Below are 27,459 nucleotides of genomic sequence, written 5' to 3' on the forward strand. Positions count from 1 at the left end.
TTTTGAAAAGCAGCTGTGAGCGCGTAGATAACTGCCAATCACAGAAAAATGAAGTCCACTTATAAATAGCTTACCAAACTCGGCTGGAGGTGCCACAGGCGTGGGCTGTGGCAGAAACTAACGATTGGCTCTTGCGCCACCTGCAGCTGTGGGTGGGACAGCTTCATAAAAACCTCAACTTACATTTAATGATACGAAAAAAGGCAGGTGAACTGGCCAGCGGGGTCAGGGGCTGTGGGGCAACTGGGAAGCTGTGCAGCTGGGGTGGCGCCTAGCTATTTTTAAAGCACACACAAGCTGCCGCAGGACGCTGAGCCACTGACAGGATATTATCGCGATGCTCGTCACTCGGCACATAGCAGTTTCATTTTGGCCGCTGGAGATGGCGGCCGCTTGGTTAACGTTGGTGTTGGCACTGATTTCGGTGGTCAATGGTCAACGGACTGCTGGCAGTAAGCAGGCGCAGCTGTGGCTAGGTAAGTCGCGTCGGCATAGAGCTGCATTCGAATGCATTATTGATGAGTGTCCATGCACAGATTGCAGCTGCCTGCACGCCAACGAGCGCAACGCGACACAATGGGGCAGCGTTAGCATTAATGCCAGCCATGCGCTGGGCGCCAAAAACAACTGCCTGATGATCTTCATTGGCGGCATGGCCGACGAGCTGGTGGCCTTTCAGCTGCAGCAGCTGCAGCTGCGACCCGGGTGAGTAGCAACGCTTCCGGCCGTAGTAAGCCAGCCGTACAGTCGCTGTCGTCCGTCGGCTGCCACCCACTGTGGCTGTGGCATGCCGTATCCAAATCGATCAGAGATCTGGATCTGTCAGCCATATAGGCAGCTGCGCGACAGCCATCAAAATGCGTCGACCATCGAGGAAATATGCGAATGCAATGTAATTAAAATACCTTCTGAAGGCCACCATGGCTGGGGGGTCCGTGGAGCCGTGCTCGGCACGCCTGGTTATTTATATAAATGTTCGCAAATTTGTGTCAATTTTTATGAAATTTGCAGCTATTTTAGCTGCATGAAAATAACCCATGAAAAAAAAAAAAAAAAAAAAACAAGAGGAAGAAATTATTAAACAAATTTCGAAATCGATTTGTCAATAAAATTGCTCAGCACCGGCGCCACAAATTTCAGTGGAGCTTGGGCAGAGCGTTGGACACAACGTTGGCCGCTGTCGTAGCGACCAGATTTATTGGTGTAAAAGTGAAAAACCGCTGGCAAAACGCTCGCAAATCGCGTGTAAATCGCTTGTGAAACGTTTGTGAATCGCTTGTGAATAGTTTGTGAGTCGCGCAGCTCAAAATGTCTATGGATCCGGCTGTTTCACTGGAGGATCTGGAACGCGTGAGTGAATATAATGTAGTGTACGCCCTGATTTCTAGTATCCGTGTCCCTCCATTTCTGGCCAGCGACGTCGCCGGGCCAGCTCTGCGCGCAAAGCATCGCAGACGCCACAGCCACCGCCGCAGCTGGCAACCGACTCGGAGGCAATGGCCGTCATCAACGAGATATTCAATCCCAGGCTCAAGCTGCCAGAGAGCACTGGCCATTACACACTGCCCGAGGAGCTGACAGCCGATGATCATGTGTCGCCGCAGGACTTGGACATTGCCAAGCTGGCCGAATTGAAGGAAGTAAGTGTTGGTTGAATGGAAAGCCCCAAATATGCCTGATCGGCCGATTTTCAAAAGGTGTTCACGCTATTCGACACGAACTGTGACGGGCTGATATCGAAAGATGATCTGCGATTCACCTACACGGCCCTCGGCAATGAGCCCAACGAGCAGCTGCTGGAACAAATGATGTCGGAGGCACAGGATCCCTTGGACTATGAGGCCTTTGTACAGCTGATGTGCCGTCGCACCATAGAGCTGGATCCGGAGGAGGTCCTGCTGGAGGCCTGGAGCAAATGGGACGATCACGGCACGGGCATGATTGATGAAAGAAAGTGGGTGCAATGCTCCAAATGCCCATGTCGTGTGCCTAATTAAAACGCTTTCCCACCCAATAGAATCTACGAGGAGCTAACCAACTACGGCGATAAAATGACCATCAGCGAGGCAAAGGAGGCGCTCAGCCATGCGCCTATGGCCAAGCCCAAAACCCTCGAGGAACCGCCCATGATTGATTATCCCGCATTCTGTCGCATGCTTGGGGGAATGCGTAAACGCAAAAATAAGTAAAGCGAAGATAAAGAGAAAATGCTGGAGCTGGCAACAGTGGGATATAATAAATAAACTCAAGAATTTTCCTAAATTTCATCATGTTTCTATAGCATAGTTATCTCATTTTATTGTCAAAACTTTATTGAATTGCTATTTTGTTTTGTTTTGTGTAGATGCTGTGTAGTAGCTAACAATTTTGTGATCCTTATAAACTGATATTATATTATAATATTTTTTAGCAGCTTGTAGACTTTATTTTTGTTTTGCCCTGAAAAGTAGAAACATAATAAATTTGCGAACGTAATTGAAACGTTTGCATATAGCCAAGTATTTCTGCTATTTTCTCTATTGCTGGAGAAGAATGTTTCAGGTTTTAAAAATTAAATATGAAAATCTTTGGCATTTGGCATTTTTACACTTTATTTCGATTGCTTAAATGTCTGCTTCATTCTTAACTTAAATTTTACTGAAAATGTATTTTTTTATTAAAAATTTTTCTATTCTGCGTTTCTATAAATATATGGGTTTAATATGGTATGCTTTAATTGTAGCATAAAATTAAAAGAAAAAATATATTACAATAACGTACAGCAATATAATGCTAAAATTTAAATAGAAATAATTGGAACTAAACAAAAGATTCTTACCTCTATACTCAACCTATAGATCGTTTATTCTTTTTGCATAAAATACTCAGCTAGCGTTAAACACAAAACTTTACCAAATATTAATTATTACATTTTATTTTTATTATTTTTAATTTTTTCCATATGTTATTATTATTATTATTATTATTATTATTATTATTATTATTATTATTTATTTTTATTTTTATTTTATTTTTTTTTTATTTTATTTATTTTTTTTTGTATACGCTTCGACTAGTTTTATGAAAAGTCCTACACTGATCCTAATTCTAACTACAGCATCTCTTACCGTTGTTTCTATTCACTCCCCATAGTCTTTTAAGAACATACTTGAACATACTTGTTGTTGTAGCATCTGTCGTGCGGCTTCTGTGTTCACCTTAACGCCAACTTTTGTTAGACTTTTTATCAAAATAAATGATGTAGAACCAAGCGAATGGCAGTGCAACATTTTATTTAATGGCAGCTCGCTGGTCGCTTGCCTATTTTTAGGCTTGACCAACGAACCGGCCAAGCGGCCAATAAATTTTCAACATCATTTGATTCCGGCCATTTGTGTGGCACAAATTCTGCCATATGATTAGCGCTGTGCGGCAATTCTTGATATGCAATTTTTGTGACAGCTGCTTGGACACCGTCGAGGTCTTTCCGTATCTGAGGGAGCCCGTCATCGAGAACTCAACGCTGGCGTCGTACACTTGGTGCCAGCACAGTGCGACGGCTCGCAATGCCACGCCCATATACAGTGGCGGAAGGCTGCTGGGACTGAGAGTTAGCTTTCAGCAGCCGCCCACAAGGCTGAGCGACTGGACCTTGAATCTGACGGCGAGCTATCGATTCCTTAAGCAAGGTGAGCAAATGTGAAATCGATTAATAAATTTACGAATTTATGTTCACCTCGTTCGTTCCACGCCTGAGTGCAGAGCTCTTCAAGACGAACGGTCGACTGGTGCCGCACAGCTTCTGCGATTTCTATTTCTTTGCCAGCACCGGAATCGAGGGGAATCTGGGCGAGGGCTACTTCCACTCGCCGCGCTTTCCGGCCAACTATCCGGCGCACATCAAGTGCGCGTACAAGTTCATTGGCCGCCCGGACAGCCGTGTAGAGCTGCTATTCGAGGAGCTGCAGCTGCCGCCAGTGGTCAGCGGCGGCTGTCAACTGGACGCACTGACCATCTTCGATGCGGAGTCGGCGCACATGAATGCCGTGATAGATGTGATCTGCGCCCCGTGCCCCACGCGCCGCATACTGAGCAGCGGACCCGATCTGCTGCTAGAGTTTAATGCCAGCTCGAATCGCACAGCCAAAGGCTTTCGTGGTAAATACAAGTTTGTGCCCAATGAGCAGCAGGCGCTGGCTGTGCCGCCAATCCTGGAGGCAGCCAGCATAGCGATAAAGCAGACGCCCGCCAAGACGAACAGTGTTCAAGTGGAGGGCGGCGAGAAAGAGGGGAAGGATGCGCGGCCCGGACATAGAAATCGTAAGTTGGCGCCCCATAAATTAGCCATAGATTGTAGTTATCCCGATTCTGACTCATGCCACACGGACTCAATCGAATTATGTTAATCGCTAACCGCAAGCAAATGGCGGCAAACTTCTTCCTCCGGCCTCGTAATTGCCGCAAAATGCTGCCAGCTTCCGCCTGTCGGTCTGGCTGCTGGCAGCGGATGTGACCAATTGACTTGCACGGGTGGGTGGGTGCCAGTCGCTGAGCCACTTCAAGGCTCAGTCTGCTTCAATCTGTCGATAAGTTCAAATGGTGCACTCGGCGCTGCTGACAGCTCTTTATTTGATGGCCGCCATTTGGCAGACGTCGCCCAAGTTATCCTGCGCTGGAGTTGCTAGAGGCAGTGAGTGCATATTAAGCCAGCTATTTATTGAACTAGATCTACACATGTACAAAAACCTAAAATCTAGAATACAAATTTAAGCAGCGACCACAAAATGGCAGCAGCTCCACTGCAAACGATGAGCTGCAGCGCCCGATGGAGTATATAAAATCTGCGTGAAAGAAGAGGAAAATAGAAGTTCAAGTATACAATCCGAATCAATTGGAATTAGTTTAGCTTTACCGTTTCAATTTTTGTTTGCCGCGCTCCACTGACTCAGGCTCCTCCTTGGCAACAAAGATGCGCATGCCGGCAATAGCTATATACAAATAATCATCCCAGTCCATGGTGTTCATATCGAAGTGAAAGAGCTGTTGGTCTTCTGGGGAGAGGCGTTGCCACAGCTTCTGAATATTGTGCGACTCGAAATACCAGTTGGAATTCGTGAACGGGAACAGGGTCTCCACATTCTTATGTATCTTCTCGTAGAGCTTAAGCATGCGAGGGGCTCGGCCTCTCAAGCGCAGCACCACGTCAATGCAGTAGCCGGGCAGAATGTGGTAGAAGAAGGCGACCAACTTGAAGAGCCAAGGCGTGGTCGTGGTATGCAAAAAGGGCAGCCATATCATTCTGCTCAGAGGGTAGACATAGCCAAGGCTTTCCGCTTTGGATTTGATGCTACCCCAGCTGAGCATGTTGCTCTCACTAGGCACGTAGTTGTAGATGGTCGGCGGGCATTGCTCAGTAGTCGAGGTTGCTGCTACAATTGGTTGCTTGAGGCGTGCGGCATTGTCTTTGGCTGTCTGCCAAGCGCAGGCCAAGATCAGGTTGGAGCAGTAGTCCACAGGCACCAAGTGGGCGTGTGTCTGGAGGTTGAGACAGATAATTCTCAAAACTCCGATTGCCGTGCCGAGGAATATGGAAATGGGACCATACAGATTGTCAACCCAGCCAGAGACGGGCTCCTTATAGCTGCCAATAACTGAGCAAATGATTTGATATATATTTAACCTAGATCATTTGATCATTCCACTTACTAATGCTTGGCCGAACGATGCATATGGGCAGACCAGCAGCTTCCGTCTGGACCAGCTGCTCCGCCAGGGCTTTTGTGTAGGTGTATGTATTGGGAAACTTGCCCAACAGAACTGGCGCCATGCCGTCGATCAGCTCATCGTTGAGTCGCTCTCTCAGCGCCAGAATTGTGTCTACGCTGCAGGTCAGGTGCTCCGGATAGTAGCATTCGCCAATGCGCTTGATGACACAGTTGGAGTATGCCGTCGATATATGAACAAAGGACTCCAATCGTTTCATCTGCTTGGCCAGCTGCAGCATGAGGCGCATGGTGCGCGTGTTGATGTCCAGGGCCACATGCAGGGGCTCCATAAAGCGCACCGTTGCTGCGCTGTGCACCACCACCTGCACCTCCTCCATCAGCAGCTGACGATCCGCCTCACTCAGACCCAAATCCGCTTGCTGGCAGTCCCCGGCAATGGGCACTATGCGAGCCCAGCAACTGGGCTTCGATTTGAACAGCAAGGCAAAAACCTAATACGAATGATGCCAATTGGAATAGCTTTTCTAGTTGGGTTTATGGCTTACTTACGCCTTCATCCTTCCATTTTGCCAACCGTTGCAGTATACCCTCTCCCCTCTTGGCTCTGATTAGCACATAGATGCGTTTGACATCTGTCGCTCGCAGCAGCTTCTCAATTACCACTAAAAGGGAAACCACGAATAGCAATCAAAACTCTGTCTTAACTTACACTTTATGAACAAGAATCAAAATTAAAAACAATAAAAATATCAATTTTTATTTACGATTTAGTACTAAGATAATGTATCGAAAATACTTGAATGTATACATATATAAAATTTAAAGTATATAGCTCTAGTTGCTTATGATATTTCTGAATTCATATGCAGAATACAACCGTACTCATAGGAAAAAATCATTATCGATTCGATTTACTGATTACATACATTCTCACAGAAGCAATATGAAATTAGTATTCCAGTTGGTCAATGGGCTCACGCTATAATTATGGCATCTCCCAAATTGGTAAGAAACCCAGAATGCCCGACAATACAACGAAAATGGTATGAGAGGCACCACTTATACTCATACTCCAAATATTAACAGTAGCAAATGTATATGAACCACTAATTTAGACACGATTTGTTTTGTTTATTTCCTCATTAGAAACTGGTTTCTAGCACTAGAACTTTTGTTTTGATGCAATAGATTATGTATAGATCTGATTCAGTTTCATTATTGCTAGAATTCTTTGTTAATAGTTACGTAAGACTAAGTGCTCTCCTAAGTGTTTTTTTTTTTAAATTTATTAATAGATTTTGTTAAACCATTATAAAAACTTTAATGAATACAAAGTTTAGGTATTGTTTTGCAGTCCAATATTATTAATTGTAGTTAGGGATATTTATGTCTTTTTTCGTAAGCACAACGAGGCGATTAACTCGCCTTAGTTTAATTGAGTGAGCTCTCTAGCTCACAAATTTTTCAATATTTTCTTAAAAATCAAGAATTTACATTTTTTCACGTTTTTCCTAGAAATTCGTTTAAAGTTTTTTCCATTTCACATTTTTAATTTTAAAATATGCAATTACAAATTATTAAATCACAAATCACTTATTCACAAATTTTCCACAGTAAATTTCGTATACCTTTCCCCAAAAATCCACTGCCGCCAGTAATAAAAACTGTTTTATTTCTGTAAAAGTTTTGAATTTCTGATGTCATTTCGTATTCACTATCCATAGCACAGCACAAGTACCGAAGGAAAGCCGAGATTTTGTAGTGCGAAAAGAAGTTAATGCAGTTGAGGCTGCCGCTTGAATGAGAGCAGCTCAGAACGGGCTTACGATATTTATACCAAAAACGAAATTGCACAGTAGATGGGTTTTATAATAAACCAGTCGGATTGGAAGTGCTATATCATATAATCAAAGGAACCACATATTATTTATATACACTTGCAGTCAGTCTCTTGGCAGTCGAGAACTCAGACTTTGAAGTAGCTAAAAGCCTGCATTGCAAGTGGTTGACAATTTACGAATACGAAATTTCCGTATTTAAAATCTAACGCATGCAATCCATTGATAACTGGCTGACAGCATAGATAAGTGAAAAACGTTGTCGACTCGTTCCATTAAGTAGCTCAAAGGGCTATTCAGTTTACCAAGTGTAAATTCTATAATACCTACTGATTAAATATGCCCTAGCTTATATAGCTGTCTTCATATCATAATATGATGCATTAATTATAATTCACTTGAGATGATTTGTTTAGTAGTCCCCCGTGAAGAAAGCGAATTTTGAGTACGCTTCCCCAAAAATGGTTTCTTTGTATTATTCATTCTATTTGTTTATTAAAAACGCAGACAAAAGTTTTTGATTTATGTGTATTTTATACAATTGAATTCCTTTCGAAGGTAATTTGCAAATTAAGCCATTTTTTAATTACGTCAAATATTTAATTAAAGATGTAGATTATATACTAAACGTTTCATTTAAATCTGTTAATTATACAGAAGTAGAAGAAAGAGTTTGACAGCAGAGAAAAGAGTGTTTCTGTACGTGTCGGAATTCTGATAATTGTTAGAATTCCCTGCTGCTTCTTTCAATTTCCTATATGGCTCTCTAGCAATGACGTCGCGACGTGTCGACGAGAACTCAAATCATTTGGTGTTAAGTGGAGCACCCGAGTAGAGCTATCTTACTTGTTTTTGTGACAAAAGTGATGTAATTTGTGCGAATATTTAAAAAGAAATCGTTTTCATCTAAAGTTCCGTTTTTAACCATTGCACAATGTATTACGAAAATATTTACAGACAAATTCTCGTCAGCTAATATATGCCTTTGCGCTGACGTAGACTAAGTAAACAATCAAACAGTTAGAGTTGAATTGAGTTTGCTAAATCTATTGTTGGTTTACTTAATTGCATATGCAAATTTTCAGTTTCTAAATGTATAGAATGCAAAATTTCAGTATGGAAGTTGAGTATAATAAATATTGCGTCTTATTTCCATAATTTAAATATACATAAATTTACAATTTGAAAAGATTTCAACAATAACTCAAAAGTAATGCTATGCCTTTAAAACCACCGCATAGAGTGGATAAGGCTGCAGTTTCTTGGCCTGTAGCGATTCCTCAAGCCATTTCACGCTGAGATGACGGCAGCTGCGACGGTAAAGGGGTCTGCAAAATACGAATTATATTAATTTTATAGAGTAGTTAAGGAAATATCATTATGCGTACCTCAGTTCCGCCAAATTCACATTTTTTGTTGTGCTATGGAATACTAAATTAGCCTCCCTTGAATTTTCACTCAAGATGCCACCATTTCGTATAAATGCATCCTTGTGCTTGGATTGCGCTGCATCCGCTGCAAAGTATGCAACCTGGCCTCTAAATAAATTACTAACCTCGCCCTTAACTTCCGCTTTAACATCTTCGGATGATTTACTTTCTACTTTTACAGCGGGTGTTGTTTTCTTTGGTTTGAAGAAATCCATCAGACTTCCTTTAGATGCCGCTGCGGACGGTTCCACTTTGGCCAATTTTCGTGGACCCTTTGATGGTGTTGCTTGCTCATCATCAGAGCCGCCGCTCTTGGATCTTTTGCCTTTTTTGCTACTGCTCGCCGTTTCCTTCGAACCCTTTCCTTTTTGCGGCGTCTTTTCCAGCTTTAGTCCATTGGTCTGGGCGTCATCATTATCTGCATTACAATTAGCCAGCAGCAGGTCCACGTTCACATTATTTTTAGATGCTGCATAAAGCTGTTCCAGATGTGCCAGATCATTAGCTTCCTTGGCACATTTGTCGCTGCGCAGGCGCGTGATGCGCGGAAAGCGAATAGATATGCCCCCTGCAGTGTGCGCCTCCGATTGTGTGAACTCTGCGCCTGTGATTTCCCACACTGGCATTTTCTCCGGCGTCTTGGCTAGCACATCGGGTATTAGTGCTTTTTTGCAATGTAGCCAATTAGGAATATTATTCGCATCGGCGCGCTTTGTGAGTTTCATCAGTTCTTCGTGGATCTCATCGTTGGTGGCATCATCGAGGCCAGAGTGGACTTTGGTGACCGTCTTCCAGAGATGGTCGCGTGCATCATAACAGCCCATTAGAAAGATGCTGAGTACACCGCCCTTCTTGCCAGAGCCATACCAAGCGCCCAGAACAACCAAATCGGCTGTGTCTGCCATTTTTCCCCCAAAAAGATAATCCTTTTTTACTTTGAGCCAGTTACGTTTGCCCGGCTGATATGTGCTGCTGGGGCTCTTGAGCACAACACCCTCCAGATTGGCTTGCAGTACCTTAGCGGTCATCAGTGCCAACTCGTTTTTGGTCTTCAAAAACTCCGATTCGGACAGTTGCACATGGGACTTGATGGGTTGAATGTTTTGCTCCAGAATCTCGCGACGTTTGCAAAATGCACTAAAACATATAATTAAAATTAGCTTTATACTGCAATACCGTTAGCTTTATACTTACAGCTGGGTAAGATCATCGCCATCATAGAGCAAGCAGTCAAAGACAAATAGGCAAATCGAGGCATTGGCGTAGGTATGCTTCTTGTGCGCACCCAACGTGCCAAAGGGAAGCAAAGCGCCCGTTTCTGTATCCACCAGAATGATTTCTGAATCAAGTATCATATCACCGGCGCCAGGAAAGGCGCGTGGTATATAATCCTTTAGGTCCTTGATTTTGTGATCCATCACTGGTTTCAGATTTCTACTGAAAAACTTGAATTCGGCGCCCTTTTTGTGAATTTGTACTCTTTCTCCATCATATTTGATCTCGCTATATAGGCCGCCGGGATTCTTTTTGAAAGCTTCCTCTACAGACTTGCAGGCATTGGCCAGCATGGGAGAAATGGGCGTCATTACCTGTATAGCACTAGTATCCTTCTTCGCCTTCTTTGCTGTCGCCTTTATGGGAGTTTTGAGAGACGTGCCTTCCTTGCCAGCGAAATTCTGTACAATAGCTGCGAGGTCTCGAGAGCTCTGATACGCTGGATATGCCTGTGGTCCAAATGCATCCAGAATATGCCGTGCCCGTGCATTAATGCGCAGATCCTGTTTGATCAGCCTGATGAACGTGCGCAAATCTAAATCTGTAGCCTGCTTACACAACTTTTGCAAAACTTCCGTTTGCTCATCCTCCTTTGTGCGCTGCTCCAGCTGACACAGCATCTTTTCCACCTCATGTAAGTAGAGTTTACTTTGGGTTTGTGGCTTCAGTTTGCTGGAGGTGGCAAAGTGTTTGCGAAGGGTTTCGGAAATGTCTCCATCTGCAAGAAAAATAGCAATCTTAGAAAGGTTTCTAAACAGCACCTAGTGCAGATTACCTTGTTCCAAGTCCAGATGCATTTCCTGCTGGTCGACATGGAAGATGCGTGCGAACAACTTGAGCAATGCCTTGTTTTGCAAATTATAAACACGTTGTGTGGAGTCTGGTATGAGAAACTGCACCCACTGCAACAGGTCGCCCTCAAATCCGGCTCCACTGCTTCCTTTCTTGAAAAACAGCTCCAGTTTCTCAACCTTGCGTAGGTAGCTCGACTCAGCTGCTATTTCATCACAAACGCGTCGAAATGTGTCTAGCTTGTTGTCTTCATTCTCCACATGTTTGCTGCCCATGGTTCTTGTCCAAATTCGAGGAATGTTCGCTATACGACAGTTATTGGCTAACAATTTCAGCATATATTATAACACTTCTATTATTACGCTTTATCTTTACTTTCAGAGCATTGCAAGCTGCTCTACGACTCGCGCGTCAACAAGTCCGGCATCTTCGAATCGAATCAGCTGCTGAGTTCACTTATCGGTGTTCCGATAAATAAGAACAGCGACTCTGCTAAGGTCGTGCAATGCCGTTACGAATTTAAAGCGCAAAAACCAGAAGTGATTCAAATTAAGTTTCACGACTTTAACATACCCACTGAACATGAGAATTCCAGCCGCTGCCGAGACGAGGACGCATTGCATGTGCTGACAGAAGTGCGGGGTAAATATGAGACGCAAGAACTACTCTGTGGCGCATTCTTGCCCAAGCCGCTGATGTCGAACAGTCAGCAGCTGCAACTGCAATTCGTGGGCAAATATCCGCCAAAAATGACAAACAAAGTGCAGTATTATGGATTTCGAGCAGAATATCGGTTTCTTACAAGTAAGTCATGTACGGTGCAGGTGAAACTTATATAAAAAATGTTAAACAATTTAATTGTCTTTAGACTATGGCATTTTATCAGGCGTGCAACAAGGAAACGAATGCACATTTGTTTACAGCAGTCGCGACAGGATTAGTGGTCTTTTTCATTCCCCAAACTTTCCTGGCTACTATCTGGAGAATGTTGTTTGCAATTACTATTTCTATGGAGCTGATGAACGCGTTGTTCTACGTTTCACGTACTTTGACGTCGAAGGCATTAGCACGTATGTTTGAAGTTATAGAAATTTTAAATTATTTATTAGTATTTCTGTTTTTTAGATGTGACCATCAAACGGCTAGCGATTATGTGGAATTTTCGAATTTTATGAGTACAGATCGAAAGTTCAGCAAGTATTGTGGCAAATTACCCGACTTTGAAGTGCGTTCAGATGGACGATTCTTTCGTGTATCCTTTTATTCGAATGACCGATTTGTGGCCAATGGATTTCGCGCTCTCTATACATTTGAGTCGATTGATTTGAAGATTAACCCAGATTTAGGAGACAGTACTGTATCCATGCAAAGCTACGTGTCAGGCGGAATGCAACTTATACCGAAGATTATAAGCATACCCTTAACTATTGTAATCTCACTTACGCAATATAAAAATTAAAAATAAAGTAGTGAACAGATGCAAACTTTTGTGTTTCTCTTCGTTTAAAATTAATAAATAACGATAGTCATCGATAGTCAACCAAATAAATACGGCAGCACTGTGCATCTGCACGCCTTTACCAACACTCTTTTTAATCACTGCCGCGCAAGTTTCTACTGCGTTCCATTTGGTTCGTTTTGTCGTCTTTGGCATTATTCGTTCATTATTCGCCGACAGCTTCGCGAGGTAGTTTTGCCCGCGCCGCGTTGAATATTCAGTTTTGTTTGTTGGGCCTCATTAAGGGTGGCTGGCTCGTAATTGTCGTGTGTTTCAAATGTCATTTAAAAGCTGAGCGTAACGAAAAGTATTATTACCTAGTGATAAGTGTCAAAATAGAAAAAATAGTTGCAATAAATTCTCCAAAAGTTAACAATAAAAAAGCAATTCAAGAAACACAAAATTCTAGAAGCAGAAACGCAAAATGTTCTCACGGCCCAGGTAAGCTACGTCAACGAAAACTGTTCATATCAAGAAACCAGGTGGGCATTGGCATCGTATTGCCAAAGAAATTGGAAATGCTTGTAGCTATTTTTGGTAAATTTGCAAATTGACGAAACGTTATGCAATTTCAACTGTCAGCCATTCGGCCCGCGTCCCAGCTGTTCTTCTCAGTGACCTAGTCGTTGCCGTGGTAGACGAGCGTGCGCCAAGGCCCCCCTCCTCTAGCACCCTCAGCACAGCAATCTGTGTGCATTGCGCAGCTTTCGTTTTCAATGGTGCTGCCAATACATACACGCATCCACAGGCGCAGACAAACTATCGCAGGCACAACCCTATTGGTATTGGTGAGGGCAGGCTAGGAATCGCACATGTTTCTGACATTGACCCAACTTTTCTGGTTTTCGTTAGTTTTCTGCAACAGCTGTCGAGCTGCAACTGCTCTCTATTATTTTCCATGTTGCGTAAGAGCTTACACTTCAAATTTTCAAAAAAGTAGGTAAAACATAATATAAATGAAAATAAATATAAAAGTGGCTATTTCACATACAGACGCACACACACGAAACAAAACAGCTGAAAATCAATATACAAACAATAAACAGAGGCATGTGTGTGGATGTGTGCTTTCCCCTGCACCAACGCATCCGTTTTTGCCTCTGTATTGGTCACCTTCACGTTCATGGACATGGACACAGCTATACATAAATACACACATATATGCGCACATATATTCCACGCTTCTATTGCCAAATTCTAAATTTATAAACATATTTAGCACGACGCATTTCTGTATACAGCAATATAGATAAATGAAAAGAAGAAAAGTAGCATTATTTTGTTTTTTCTTTGCTGTGCATCATTTTGCCTCTTTTTTCGTTGCCAAGTTCAAAAGTTGTTAGTCTTTGTTACGCAGCCTCTCATCGGCTGTCTCTCTCTACTGTTTCGCTTTTTTCTCTTTTGCGCATAGTTTTTATGGCCAAGCATATTAGAGTACATTGACTTCCATTTGATTATTGTCTTCACGCAGAACTTTGTGACTTTCGAGCGAAAATACATACATATGTACTTATCTTTCTGTTTGTGTATGTATGTATGTATGCAGCTTGGCCCATCAGCAGTAAATTTGGCATTTCATGCATACACACACACACACACACACATGCTTGACATAAGCTGTTTACACAAACATTTTATTTTTGATATCATATCGGGATATGTCAGTATTGCGCGTAAATATATACTACGTTTATACGAGACATTTGACCATCATAAAGCTGTATTGAAATAGATTGAAATGTATATATATTTTTTTAATTGTATATGAATTTCCCTATATTAGTATTTAATTATTCATTACATTTTTTTACGAAGAAAAACATTTTAGAAAAATTATTTCCTTTTCTAAATTTATAATAGAATTTATATTAATAGTTAAATTTTTTTATATCTTTAATTTAATTATTTTTAAAATAGTTTGATTAAATATAAAATTTTTTCTAATAGTCAATAAAATTAATTGCAATAAGTATAAATAAATATAACTAGAATAGAACAGAATAAAAATAAAAATAGATACCGTAGGTATATATATATAGATATATAATATACCAAACATATAGTATGTGAGGTCTAAAACAATGAATGATATCATAGGTAAGTAAGTAAGTCACATTAGATCATGCTATTTGGTCATATCGTAATATCAAACGATTTTGAGATAATGTGTGTGCCGTATAAACCTCGATTCAATTCGGAAATGTTTACGACATGCACTTACAATTGTATGAGTGATTAGATATAACATATGTGGATATACATACATACATATGTATATATATATATATTGTATAAATATATATGAATGCGAATAAAAAGCACTTGGTGCTCATGTGAGCTGCTGGGCGTTTGGCTGAGCAAATAGAAACAAAGTGACGAATGATGATAATGATACCATACCATGCCCACTTCCCACTTCCATGCCAGCCCCTTACGCCCGTCTGTTAATTAGCAGTGAGTGTAGTGCTTACACCGCACTTCGGGCCAACACGTCACGAGCGCGTGGAACTGTAGGCGCGTCATTAACGGGTTTGCTTCTAGCTAATGCGGCAGCCGTAATCCGACTGATGGGCATACCCATCAATGAATGAACTTAGTCACAAGGTGTACGCAATTAGCGCCAATTATGCTAAATCTCCCAGAATGAAAACGGCCAACATATTTGGTACCCTCGTCATATGCTATCATTCGGAATCTTATCGTGCGATCGTAAACAATGCGGCTTAGTTTTTGCACCACTCTGATAAATGGCAAACTAGATTGGGCATAGTTCAAGTGTGCTTGACTTTAAAATACCCTGTGGTTAAAAAACACTTCATACCGCAAACAATACTTTAATTTGTTATCTTATTTCTATAAGATTAATATCATATACAATATACTTTATATTCATTAAGTCCATTGATATGATAATGTTTAGATACTGTAGTGCTTTTTTCCAGTAAAAAGAGAGAATACATGGTTTACCGGTACTAAGGTTTTTACCGGCTTCGGGTATTTCGTTGTGTTGTGGTGCGTAGATATCAAACTCATTCAGAGTTCTGTTGATAGAGTAATGATAATAGATTGTCGCAATTGGTTGAGCATTCCTCTAGTTCGATTCTAAGTAGTATCTAAAACAGCTGACGCTAACCTTGAGCTTGAATATTCGTGACGTTGCATCACAATAATAAATATTGTTTTTGTTTTTGTTGCAGCTTGTGCGGAAATCTCGGTAGGCTGTGTCGCAATGGAACTGCCGCAGCAATAAGCGCACCAACAACATTGCCAGCATTATCGGCGCTGGCGCTGAGCGATGCCCGTGGCTATCATGAGGTTGTCGGCGACATTATATGCCCCTCGCAGGTGCGCGGCATCGATCACATACGCGATCCTCGCTTGAATAAGGTAAGTGGCAGTGCAATTGGGCCTCCGACTGTGATGCAGATATACATGCGCAGCTTTTACACCCCCTCGACAGGGCTTGGCCTTTACACTGGAGGAGCGTCAGGTGCTGGGCATTCATGGACTGCAGCCGGCACGTTTCAAGACCCAGGAGGAACAGCTGCAGCTGTGCAAGATTGCAGTGAATCGTTATACAGAACCGTTGAATAAGTATCTGTATCTGAGCGATCTGCACGATCGCAATGAGCGTCTGTTCTTCCGCTTCTTGTCGGAGAACATTGAGGATCTGATGCCAATTGTTTATACGCCCACAGTTGGCCTGGCTTGCCAGCGTTTTGGCCTGATCTATAGACGTCCGCATGGCCTCTTCGTCACATTCAACGATCGCGGTCACATCTTTGATGTGATGAAGAACTGGCCCGAGCCGAATGTTCGTGCCATCTGCGTAACTGACGGCGAACGTATTCTGGGTCTGGGAGACCTGGGCGCCTGCGGCATGGGCATTCCAGTTGGCAAACTGGCTCTGTACACGGCACTGGCGGGCATTAAGCCGCATCAGTGCTTGCCCATTGTGGTGGACGTTGGCACCAACAATATCGATCTGTTGGAGGATCCGCTGTATGTGGGCCTGCGGCAGAAGCGAGTCGTGGGACGGGAATACGACGATTTTATTGATGAGTTCATGGAGGCAGTTGTGAAGCGATATGGCCAGAATACCCTGATCCAATTCGAGGACTTTGGCAATCATAATGCATTTAGATTCTTAGACAAGTACCGCAACAACTACTGCACCTTTAATGATGACATACAGGGAACAGCCGCCGTCGCTGTGGCTGGATTGTACGCATCCAAGCGTATCACGGGCAAGTCCTTGAAGGATTACACTTTCCTATTCGCTGGCGCCGGCGAGGCTGCCATCGGCATTGCCGATCTCGTCGTGAAGGGCATGGTTGCCGAAGGTGTGCCCATCGATGAGGCCTATAGTAGAATTTTCATGGTTGATATTGATGGCCTGTTGACCAAAACGCGCAAGGTGGGCAGCTTGGACGGTCACAAAGTCAACTATGCTAAGGACATTGAACCTATGGCTGATCTCGAGCAAATTGTGTCCACACTTAAACCAAGTGTAAGTCTTATATTTGTATTGCATATAAAATTTATACGTTCATCCGCATTTTTGTTGCACAGGTGCTAATTGGTGCTTCAGCTTGTGCCGGTCTGTTCACGCCCAAGATTCTGCGCACCATGGGCGAAAATAACGAAAGGCCCATCATTTTCGCACTGTCTAATCCAACCAGCAAGGCGGAATGCACAGCTGAGGAGGCCTATCACAATACGGATGTGAGCTTTTGTGCTTTAAATATGTCTTTATGTATCTGACATTATTCGCTTTTTTAGGCTCGCGTAATCTTCTCATCGGGCTCGCCCTTCCCACCGGTGACAATGGGCAACAAGACCTACTATCCCGGCCAGGGTAATAATGCATACATTTTCCCTGGCGTGGGTCTGGGCGTCATCTGCACTGGCACCCATCACATACCCGATGATATGTTCCTTATTGCCGCCCAGGAGCTGGCCAACTTTGTAGAACCCACTGATATCGAGCGTGGCTCATTGTACCCACCACTGTCCAGCATCCGTGATGTGTCCATGAATATTGCCATTGGTGTGACCAAGTGTGCTTATGACAAGGGTATGTTTTGCGTGTACCTCTTTGCTTCTATGGGCTAATATAATAATAATAATAATTTGATTACAATTTTATTAGGATTGGCATCCACATACCCAGAGCCGCAGGACAAGCGCAAGTGGCTGGAGGATCAACTGTACAACTTCAACTATGAGAGCTCGATGCCTGTGACCTGGACCTGGCCACGCATGCCATATATCAAGACTCGTGAATTAGTGCCCACAAAACTCTATGGAAAAAAAAGTGATTAACATTTCTTTTTTCTTTCTATTCCCCTTTTAGGCGCAGAGAGTCCGCTAATTGCCGCTATTAAATAAGAAAATCGTTCTGTTCTATTGGCTCATCGTTTGATGGCACTTCTGTATTGCATTCTAACCCACTCTTCGAACTACTACCACTACCACTACTACTACCACTTCTAAGCGACCACCAACAGCACCAAACACTAATCAAGCAAACTTTCTGCAATGGCTCACACTATCGACATATTATTGATTCAATCACTAAATTCAAAAACTGCCGGCGTACGGCTCTAGAGCTCTACAGCTCTCCATTGGTGACTAAAACAAGCAAAAGCAACAAGCAAACCTGAACATTGTTATTTAACTACTCATATTAATTGTTAGTCATAGATTCGAGCTGTAGTAGTTAGCCAAGCGACATGTGCGACAAAGACTTCTGTGTATTCTCGATATGTTCTAAATCGTAGATTATGATAAATGAGTTGAAAGAATTTTTTTATTTGTGTAAATAATTGTGTTAATTTGTATGCTACGATGAATGCGATCCTACTTAATTTACTAACTGCTTTGTTATTTAACTTGCCTATTTTACGTATGAAACTAAGTTTACGTGGCTTGCTGGATATTAATATTCCTTTTGGATTTCTTATTGTTTAACTCTTACCATCTTTAAATCTCTCTTTAACCCTCTCTTTACTGCTTTTTAATGTATTTTTACTTATAAAAGCGGCACGAAGCGCGTTACGAAAATCTCTGCTTTATCAATTTTATATAAAAAGTGCAACATTGATTGATATTGATCTATTGCTCTTTCCCTTTCGTTGAAATATAGAAAACGAAGAAATCTTATAAATTACCCAACCCACACCGACCGCATAGAACCATTGGCAAAATTAGACAGCAGAACGGTGAGATTCTGCCCATCCCTTAACGAAAGTTAAACAGCTGCCGCTGAGCTAAAGCATTAACTCTTAAACTAATAGTTAACAATATAAGTTAAAAGTTTTTATTTAATATATATAGCGTATATGTATATGCACATAATATAAAAATTATATGCATATTTATATATGTCAATATAAATAATGATTTTCTTTTATCCATGTCTGATATTTATTATTAAATAGACTTGTTATAATTTATCGTTACAAAGAAAAAAACATAAATCAGTTTTAGTTATACAAACTATAATTATGTTTAAACATGATGGAATCATCCCAAAACAATTGTACAATTGACCCGCAAATGTGCGATTTACAATAAAATTACACAACTACAGAAGTTAAATTTGAAATGTTTCAATTAATGTTGATAAGAAATCACAATAAATGCCGAACTATTATTTTAATTATTTTCGTAAGAGCTTTTTGTATTTCCCGTCAAATTGATGGGTTAATTCTAGGCGAACAATTAGTTGAAATACTTTTAGTCGACTCATCGTTAGTTCAATTTCCCATTATTCCATAAATCATTTATGTTTGTTAACTCAGGGAAAATGCTAACGTTAAGCAAAATTTCCCGGAAAATTGTTTGTTTATAGGGCTTTCTTAAATTACGGAAGAATCGAAGAGTAAACATCATAAACATTTTGTTTATATATATGTATACGTTTTTAAAATATTGAATCAGGTTTATTGATTTCTATGAAGTCTAAATTTTCGATTCCTTCGTACTTGCAAAAAATAAAAGCAAGCTTATTAGTTGTAACCTTCCAGTTGCTCGCGCGCTTGTTCCATCTGACCCTCACTCTCTCTCTCTCTCTCCCACTCTCTCGCTCTCTCTCTGTCTCTTCCTCTCTCTGAAAACCGATGAGCCATAGCCATATGAATGCTTAGAGAGTTGTTTGAGATGAGGCCAAGCATAAGCTTGAATATTTAAATATATTTTATTACCCTGTATTTATTGTTAATATTTAGAGGGTATGTCAGCTTTTTGTTTATAAGCTTGTGTCAAGCAGAGAAATATTCATTCCTCTTTAGTGACCTGAATCTGAGCTGATCGTAAGTGGGAAGCAAATGAATCATGCATATAATTAAAAACTGCTAGCAGGGTAACTGCCCGTCGAATAGACTCAACGAAACTAATCATATTTATTGTAGAGTGCGAATGCGTCAACAGAGCCCGATAGACTCTTGAATAATCAGTATATGAGAAGATGCTTGATAAATACGTAGATGTTTATATTTTTAATGTATGTGACTATATTTATATATATTTCGAAATGAGAGGAACCCAAACAGTTTGATAGGAACAACGACCCGCGCTGCCACATGAGGGGAAAAACCACAGTTGTGCTCAGCTCTCGACTCTCCTTTCCACGTTCTCCACTCTCCATTCTGAATTCTTGATTGAGCGCGTTGAGCTGAGCTTGGAAGCGGACTGAGCTCACTTCGAGCCAGGGTCGCCTTATAAAACGAGTGCTCGGAGCGCGGTGCGCACAGTAGCAATTGGAGCGTTCGTTTGGCTGGTTATCAGGTGGCTGCTTCTTCCATCTAGTGTTGATCGCATTCTACTGAGATGCTGCGCCGTTGGTTGCTCTTCGCAGTCGTCGTTGCGGCTGTCTGCTTGATGGGCGCCCGTTCCGCTCGAGCAGGTGAGATAGAAAACCTCGCACGACCCGTTTTTGTTTTACATATTAATTGCTTATGCACATTGACGCTTACATAGCCTATGCGGATGACTGCGACACCCCGAACGGGGAGCGGGGCCAGTGCATGCCGTTCTCCTCCTGCTCGGATATCGAGCAGCGCCTCTTGGCTGCCCAGCAGAGCGGGCAGCGTGTGTCGCCGGAGTATGCCAGCTATTTGCAGAAGGCGTCATGTGGCGAGATCGATGGAGTGGTATGTTTAAGATTACATAGAGACAGATATATATATAGCTTAATCTCAACTTTGATCCTATTTTTAGCGCCACTTTTGTTGTCCTACGCCGCAGATCCAGCACAATTCCAAGGTCATGGAGTTATTTAGGAGCGCCGACTTCAACTGCGGGAACATTCTCAATCAGCGCGTGGCCAATGGCTACGAGGTGAAGTTGTCCTCCAGGCCCTGGATGGCCTTGCTGCGATACCAAAGCTTGGGCGAATCTCGTTTCCTATGTGGCGGCACAATCATTGCCAACCGTAAACATAGATCATATCTAGTTGAAAGACTTCCAAAATAATTTGTTAATAATTTGTAGGCTATATTTTGACTGCAGCCCATTGCGTCTATGGACTCGAGGATCAGCTGTGGGTATCAGATTTCCTCCTCTCAAAACAATTTTCTCAATCTCAATTTGTCCGTTTGCAGCTATGAAATTCGCTTGGGCGAGCACCGCATCTCGACTGAGAGGGACTGCCGGCAGCAGGGGCGGAAGGAGAAGTGCGCCCCGCCCGTCAAGGATCTGGGCATTGAGAAGTTCATTATACACGATAAATACGATTCAAAGCGAATCATCAATGACATCGCGCTGCTGCGCCTGAACGAGAGCGTCCTCTTTGACAGTGAGTGAGGAGCTGGACATGAGCCGTCTTCGTTAGCTAATCAAACTCATCCCTTGCAGAGCATATTAAGCCCATCTGTCTGCCCATCAGTAACGAGCTGAAACAGCAGGCGGAGTCTCTGCCGGATTACTTCGTCACTGGCTGGGGCACCACCGAGAACGGCTCCTCGTCGGATGTGTTGTTGCAGGCCAAGGTGCCCATGCAGTCCCGATCGGTCTGCTCGCAGACCTATCGCCGGGAGGTGCCTCACACGCAGCTCTGCGTGGGCGGCGGCGACTTGCAGGACTCGTGCAAGGGCGACTCTGGTGGCCCGCTGCAGGCGCCCGCTCCCTACTTAGACGAGTACAAGGTGCGCATGGTGGAGTTTGGCATCGTAAGCATGGGCGTGACATCCTGCGGTCAGATCAGCCTGCCGGGTCTCTACACCAATGTGGCCGATTATGTGCAGTGGATAACCGATGTCATGGCCAAACATGGCCTGTAAACATTTGGAACAATTACCCAGCACAGCTTGTCCCATTATTTTTGTTTCCCAATCCGACGTATCTTAAGAATAAATGCTCATCAATATTTATTGAGTTAAACGCTTTTATATATACATATTTCGAAAAATTTAAATTTGAGCGGGAAATTAGCGAAAGCGACATCTAGTAAAATCTAATGGAGCTATCGCCATCTAACGGATATTGTGTTGAGCGCTCAACGTGTTGCGCAACTTGCGCCACGTAGCGAGCGTTCAGTAGCCCAACTGTTGAGCTCGAAAAAAAACATTCACAACTGTTGAGTCCGAAAATGTTATCCAATACTCAAACCGATGTGTCTGAGATATTTTATACGAAACAATATTTGGTGCAATTTTGGTAGTAGTTTAACATATATTATTATCTTAATATAACAATTATAAGGTCAAGAGAGATAGCTACATTGAATGGAAATTGTGTTGCCCGCAAAGTGTTACGTAGCTGTTGAGCTAGGTGAACGCACAGGGAAATGCTATGTAGTGAGCGTTCAGGGTCACAACTGTTGAGTTTGAAAAGATTATGAACAACTGTTGACTTTGAAACTAACAAGGTAATCTATCCAATACTTAAACCAATGAGTCTGGGACATCTTATGCGAAAGGACATTTGAGGTAAGTTTGCTAACAGCTCAAATATTTTCCCTTTGAAAGCATGAAAAGATTTCTACAAATTTCACAAATAAAACTTTCACAATGTTTATCAAGCGACTTATTCACTTAAAATAATCAAATGCATAGGGAGTCTGCTTGTCAAGAGCGAGTTATGGCCGAGCAAATACGACTGCCAACACTTTGATGGGAAAACAAATCAAGCACGGTTAATTCACAATGCTGGACTACAAAATATCCTGTAAATAAGTTGACTATAACGAATTGAATACATAATTAATATATATGTTGCTAGTGTAACTAGAATTATTATTAGAATACATATTATTTTTAGAGAGCAAATATGCAAGAAAGCATACACAACTATGCATGCCTGCATATACCCTATAAACTTGTTTGTTTATGTTCATAGAGAGCTTTTTTAAAGAGTATATTTTTATACTTTAGCTATGCTATTTCTGTTCGCCTAGCATTCATGTATACCTATTATGCGTTTTGTACTCCAGGGTATCAGTTTGAAAGTGTTTTTTTTTTAGGCAAACATGTCGTACATTTAAACGAATTAAAGGCAAACACTTTCGGGGCGTCTTCATACTCCCAAAGGCATTAATGGCCACTCATACACACACATACATGATTATGTTCGTGTGTGTGTGATGGCAATATTAGTTAAGCTCAAATATGCCCGATTAAACGCTATAAAATGGCAATTTCCAATTTCTCTGTGGCCTTGTCAGGGAATCGTGTCTTTTAACCTTAAGTTTTACCTCTCAGATTGTGCTTCTTTCGAAGTGAAACAACTTTTTGCATATAAATGCAAAGTAAACAGATTTTTAACTTTTCCACAACTTGTTCTTCGTTTTTTTTTTCTTTTTTTTTCTCTTTGTTTATAAATAAGTTGTGTAGGTACATCAATTTGGATGGATAATAGAAAATGTATGAAAACATTTATAAACAATTCACTTTACAGCAAAGCAGTAATTTTACAGTAATTTGTTACATTAATATAAAGCGAAGGAGTTGAACATAATAAATGTAGATGGATTTGGAGACTACGATTTATAGAACTTGCCCTAATGTAAAATTAAATTCTTTGCCGTTCCAGCTCTGAAGACATGCTCAATTCATTAAATACTGATGCTGATTTATCGATTTTTGATATTTATATACATATTGATTTATCGATCGCTTGGAGTATTTAGAGACAGTCGCCTAGTTCGACTCGGATGTTGAGCCTGAGGAGGAATAAAAAGACTGTCATGGTAGATCGCGGCATTGTATAAAATCAATATACCCTAAAATGTCCCATTTTTAAAGAGAATATGCTTACATCTTAATGTTAGTTTAGTCGTTTCAGTCATTAATTGGATGTTCGTCAGTCAGTCTGCAATTGCAGTTCCAATGCCAATTTTAAGTTTTATTTCTGTGACTAGTTAGTTGGCCCAGTTGCACTGATTAGATTACAGATCTATGTTGTGCATTCCTTAAGACAGAGACTGGATTGTCTTGTCAGGCATTGAGATGCAGCTGGATGTCTGTCCGTATTGCCGGCTAGAAGTTTCCTAAAGAATGCGCGCGCTGTATTGTTTCTGCTTTGTCGGATGCAACTTTTTGGGGGCTATCTGGTCGCACTAATTGCAAAAGGATGCGATGCGAGTTGGCGTAAAGGATTTGCTTGGACGTGCCAGCTGCTGACTTCATGGCTGACTATCTGACTGTCTGACTGGCTGGTTGGCTAGTTGGTTTGCTGGTTGGTTGGCTGTTGGCTGTTAGCTGTTGGCTGTCTCTGCTGTTGCTCTCATTGGCGGCGTTAATTAAAACCGTCGCAAGCCCCTCACAGAAACTAATAACAGCCAAACAATTTTTAAATCAAGACTTTCCACTATGCGCCGCCGTTTGTCTTTGGCCATTCCAATTGCAGCGGCCACAACCGACATTTGTTTCCTAAAGAACACAACAAGATTCACAAGGATTAGCCGCACTGTAGCATACCCTTCTATTCGTGCCCTCGAGTCCAGTTTGATATATATATATATATATATATTTTAAGTATAAGGAAATGTACAATATTTTTTACATAGTTTAGTTATTTTCTTTTATAGGCCTTAAAAGCTTTCGGCTAAGACAACAGCACACTGTTCAGACATCAGAAAGGGGTTCGAATCTGCATACCCATTGGGAACGTTTTACGTTGCTCACTTTTAAGGAATATCCTTGCAGAATTTGAATTCATAGATGAGCCCTCTGTCTAATCGAATATTGTAGCTTTATCCGAACATTCACATATTCAAATTTAAACATCCAAAGAAACCCTTTCCTTTAATTAGATTGCTGCAATTGAAACATTAGAAGAAAGACTTCATTTCTTGACGCGTTACATACTGATTGTACACATTAGAATACCCCATAATCTTCTATATAAAATGGGCGGTGGTCGCGGTTAAGGCCGCGCCAGTTGGCCCGGAGGCGACTGTGTTTTAGAGAGAGTGGTTTGCTAGTAGAAGTTGGTGCAAAGTGGTGCGAGGATTCGGCTATGTAGATGGTTTGCTTTGTCGTTTGCCTGATTGCCTGTTTGAGCGTTTTGTTGTTGCTGTTGTTGTTGCTGCTATTGCTGTTTTTGTTGGCATTGTGAGCTGTGAGCGCAGCTGGCAGCGTTGCCTCTGCTTTCGCCTCGACTGTCGCTTGTCGCCGAACCGAAAACACTCGCTCGACCTTTCATGTTTGTTTTCCATTACAGTACGTTCTTGTTGCTGTTGCTGTTGTTGTGCACTTACATTGAGCCGCTGTCGCGCAACAGCCGGTGCCAAAATATTGACACTAACGAAACCGTTGCGCACACCCACAGCCGAAACTCAACTCAACTGGGCGTAAAACCAAATTAATGAAACTTAAAACAGACAACAAACTGAACGAATGCCCAACACAAACAAACAACTATCAACAACAACCAACTTCCGACTGGCAACTGGTAACTGGCAAAAGGCAACTGGCAACTGGCAACTGTCACTAAATAAATGCCATGTTCCATATTGTGTTGCAACACTCTTAAACGGCTTATGGCCCAGCCAATTGACGTATCAGATTAAGTCACTGGCGGCCGCTCATCACAGGCGATTAATTCTGATATTCATTACAAGCCAAGTATATATACATTATAGCACTGTAATTGGACGAGTGCTGTGAAATATGTTCATTTTATTCGAATATTGAATGATGTGCATTTATTTTGAAATGCCAAATTGCATGCAGACGTGAAAATATATATACTTCACATATAGCTGTCGGGGGAATTAAGCATCTATTACGTAACGAGCAAATTACTAGACGCAGATTCACGCAACCATTCATTATACCATGACAGGCAGTACGAGGCGTGGCATCTATGTATGTGCACATTATCTGGTTCAGTTTGGTTTGATTTTCTCTCTATCTGTTTGTAAGAACGGAATAATTTAGTAAATTACAGAATTTGCAGAGTTAAACTTTTACATTTTGTTTAAATTCTCGTATACCCTGCTTTATTTTTATTTCACTCACTCAACCTATTCAAATTGGGCAATCAGGGCATAATGTTTTTCTGGTTTGGACATAATTTTAGAATTATTAAGGCAAAAGACAGCAACATTTACTAATTTTATATTAAACAGATTTGAGTTTTGATAGACATGTATATTAAAGTCATAATTATGATTTGATTATTTTTATGCGGCTTGTGTACCAATTTCCCAGCAGCATTCAGATTGAGTTCGTCGGACATAAAATTCGAGGTCGATTTATTTTCTGATGGCGCCAGACAAGCCCCAGGCATGTTCAGTCAGAACAAATTACAGTCTGAGCTGTCTGTCTTTGCGCTAATTAATGTATGGCATAGCTGCACATGTGCACGGCCAGAAATTGTGATTGCTTACGCAAAATTAAGCTTCACAAGAATGAAGAATCGGAGTTATCCCATGAAACTTAACGCAGAAGAAGCGCAATCGTAGAGCATATATTTATAATTGTGTATGCATATATTTGTGAACATCCATGTGTGCTCTGACACTCCCGACTGTAGCCATCATACTTGTCTTAAAAATGAATTTATTGAGAGTGCCGCCTGGAGTGGCAACACCTTTGAAATTTGGACAGATAAATTTTAGAATTCAATAAGGTTAGGCAAAGGAATTTGGTTAAAGTAATAAATCACCTAATGCACTTGTATATGTACACAAATTTATATATACATATATACTATAGTTATTTCAATCGCTATGTATAAAATCTTAGTGAGTCGTGAGGGAAAGCAATTTTGGAAATGCAAGCCACTGCAATGACAGTGCAATAAATTTCGCACTGCGTATACGTAATATGAAATTATAATAAATAATGATTTAAATGAATTATTCAAGCACTTTAGATCTTAAGCAGTGCGAAGTGCCGAAGGCAACGCCATTCATGAGGTCCGCCCTGTTCATATTGCTTCGTAAAAATTACTTATTCAAACTTTTTGACTTTTATTGTATATTTGGTATTTCCGAATTGCAATGGCAGCGCTGAATATAACATTTGTCGGCAGTGTGTGAGCGCGAGTATGTGTGTGTGTGTGTGTCTGTGTCGGAAATTTGCATACAGAATTTAAATTATATTGTCCATTTCATGCTCTGACACTTATGAGACAAAATGAAATAAAAGATGACTCGAGCGACAACAAAAGGACCGAAAGAACAGGAAGGTAGCAACAACGCGCCATAGTAAAGGATCTGCCACACGCGCCCACAAGTGCGCAACAAGGACGACAAACAAACAAACAAAAATACAAACAAACAAACAAATAAACATCACCTCCAACTGACAGTTGCCCCGGCACGTTTGAGGGTGTGGGACTGCGGCAATAGTGTTGCGACTTTTCGCACATGTTCATGCATGTATATGGCAAACACACACGCCCACACGCACGCACACATACACACACCCGCAGAGCACTCATTGAATGCGCTTTAATATTTCAAAAGC

At 41.6% G+C, this 27,459-nt stretch overlaps 6 protein-coding genes across 10 annotated transcripts; 4 read left to right on the forward strand and 2 right to left on the reverse strand.

Annotated features, from left to right (window-relative positions):
• The first annotated feature begins 343 nt into the window (after nt 1-343).
• On the forward strand, nt 344-12,524 carry LOC6573105 (suppressor of lurcher protein 1). 2 transcript variants are annotated; one of them, XM_001999160.4, is made up of 7 exons: nt 344-476; nt 537-705; nt 3,442-3,668; nt 3,742-4,299; nt 11,422-11,844; nt 11,909-12,110; nt 12,166-12,524. In XM_001999160.4, the coding sequence occupies exons 1-7, from the start codon at nt 383-385 to the stop codon at nt 12,497-12,499; spliced, it is 2,007 nt and encodes a 668-aa protein (XP_001999196.2). In that variant the 5' UTR covers nt 344-382; the 3' UTR covers nt 12,500-12,524. The 2 variants fall into 2 exon arrangements, with proteins under 2 accessions (XP_001999196.2, XP_032584012.1); XM_032728121.2 differs by lacking the exons at nt 344-476; nt 537-705; nt 3,442-3,668; nt 3,742-4,299 and adding an exon at nt 4,561-4,669.
• On the forward strand, nt 1,129-2,501 carry LOC6573108 (myosin regulatory light chain, smooth muscle). Its single transcript, XM_015166757.3, has 4 exons — nt 1,129-1,350; nt 1,416-1,640; nt 1,698-1,954; nt 2,018-2,501. The coding sequence occupies exons 1-4, from the start codon at nt 1,309-1,311 to the stop codon at nt 2,187-2,189; spliced, it is 696 nt and encodes a 231-aa protein (XP_015022243.1). The 5' UTR covers nt 1,129-1,308; the 3' UTR covers nt 2,190-2,501.
• Nucleotides 4,675-7,556, reverse strand: LOC6573107 (fatty acyl-CoA reductase wat). The gene is made up of 5 exons (XM_001999162.4): nt 7,334-7,556; nt 6,255-6,367; nt 5,686-6,196; nt 4,892-5,630; nt 4,675-4,820 (listed from the first exon to the last, which is right to left on the reverse strand). The coding sequence occupies exons 1-5, from the start codon at nt 7,425-7,427 to the stop codon at nt 4,733-4,735; spliced, it is 1,545 nt and encodes a 514-aa protein (XP_001999198.2). The 5' UTR covers nt 7,428-7,556; the 3' UTR covers nt 4,675-4,732.
• LOC6573106 (DNA ligase 3) lies at nt 8,667-11,427 on the reverse strand. Its single transcript, XM_001999161.4, has 4 exons — nt 11,024-11,427; nt 10,168-10,966; nt 8,932-10,110; nt 8,667-8,871 (listed from the first exon to the last, which is right to left on the reverse strand). The coding sequence occupies exons 1-4, from the start codon at nt 11,376-11,378 to the stop codon at nt 8,760-8,762; spliced, it is 2,445 nt and encodes an 814-aa protein (XP_001999197.2). The 5' UTR covers nt 11,379-11,427; the 3' UTR covers nt 8,667-8,759.
• Nucleotides 12,525-12,684: 160 nt separating the features above from the next.
• LOC6573104 (NADP-dependent malic enzyme) lies at nt 12,685-18,747 on the forward strand. 4 transcript variants are annotated; one of them, XR_006356694.1, is made up of 8 exons: nt 12,686-12,979; nt 15,736-15,925; nt 15,999-17,048; nt 17,111-17,263; nt 17,321-17,615; nt 17,691-17,819; nt 17,895-18,168; nt 18,687-18,747. XR_006356694.1 is itself a non-coding variant. In XM_015166755.3 (7 exons), the coding sequence occupies exons 1-7, from the start codon at nt 12,963-12,965 to the stop codon at nt 18,704-18,706; spliced, it is 1,890 nt and encodes a 629-aa protein (XP_015022241.1). In that variant the 5' UTR covers nt 12,686-12,962; the 3' UTR covers nt 18,707-18,747. The 4 variants fall into 4 exon arrangements, 3 of the variants coding, with proteins under 3 accessions (XP_043863449.1, XP_015022241.1, XP_001999195.1); XM_015166755.3 differs by lacking the exon at nt 17,895-18,168 and having other exon boundaries at nt 17,691-17,855; XM_001999159.4 differs by lacking the exon at nt 18,687-18,747 and having other exon boundaries at nt 17,895-18,345.
• A 1,410-nt stretch (nt 18,748-20,157) lies between these two features.
• LOC6573103 (serine protease grass) lies at nt 20,158-21,916 on the forward strand. Its single transcript, XM_001999158.4, has 6 exons — nt 20,158-20,447; nt 20,522-20,694; nt 20,762-20,975; nt 21,035-21,083; nt 21,145-21,338; nt 21,398-21,916. Exons 1-6 carry the CDS (start codon nt 20,372-20,374, stop codon nt 21,820-21,822), a joined length of 1,131 nt encoding a protein of 376 aa, XP_001999194.1. The 5' UTR covers nt 20,158-20,371; the 3' UTR covers nt 21,823-21,916.
• Nucleotides 21,917-27,459: the final 5,543 nt, after the last annotated feature.

Source organism: Drosophila mojavensis, unplaced genomic scaffold, assembly GCF_018153725.1.
Source record: "Drosophila mojavensis isolate 15081-1352.22 unplaced genomic scaffold, ASM1815372v1 contig_16, whole genome shotgun sequence".
Taxonomy (NCBI): Eukaryota; Metazoa; Arthropoda; class Insecta; order Diptera; family Drosophilidae; genus Drosophila; species Drosophila mojavensis.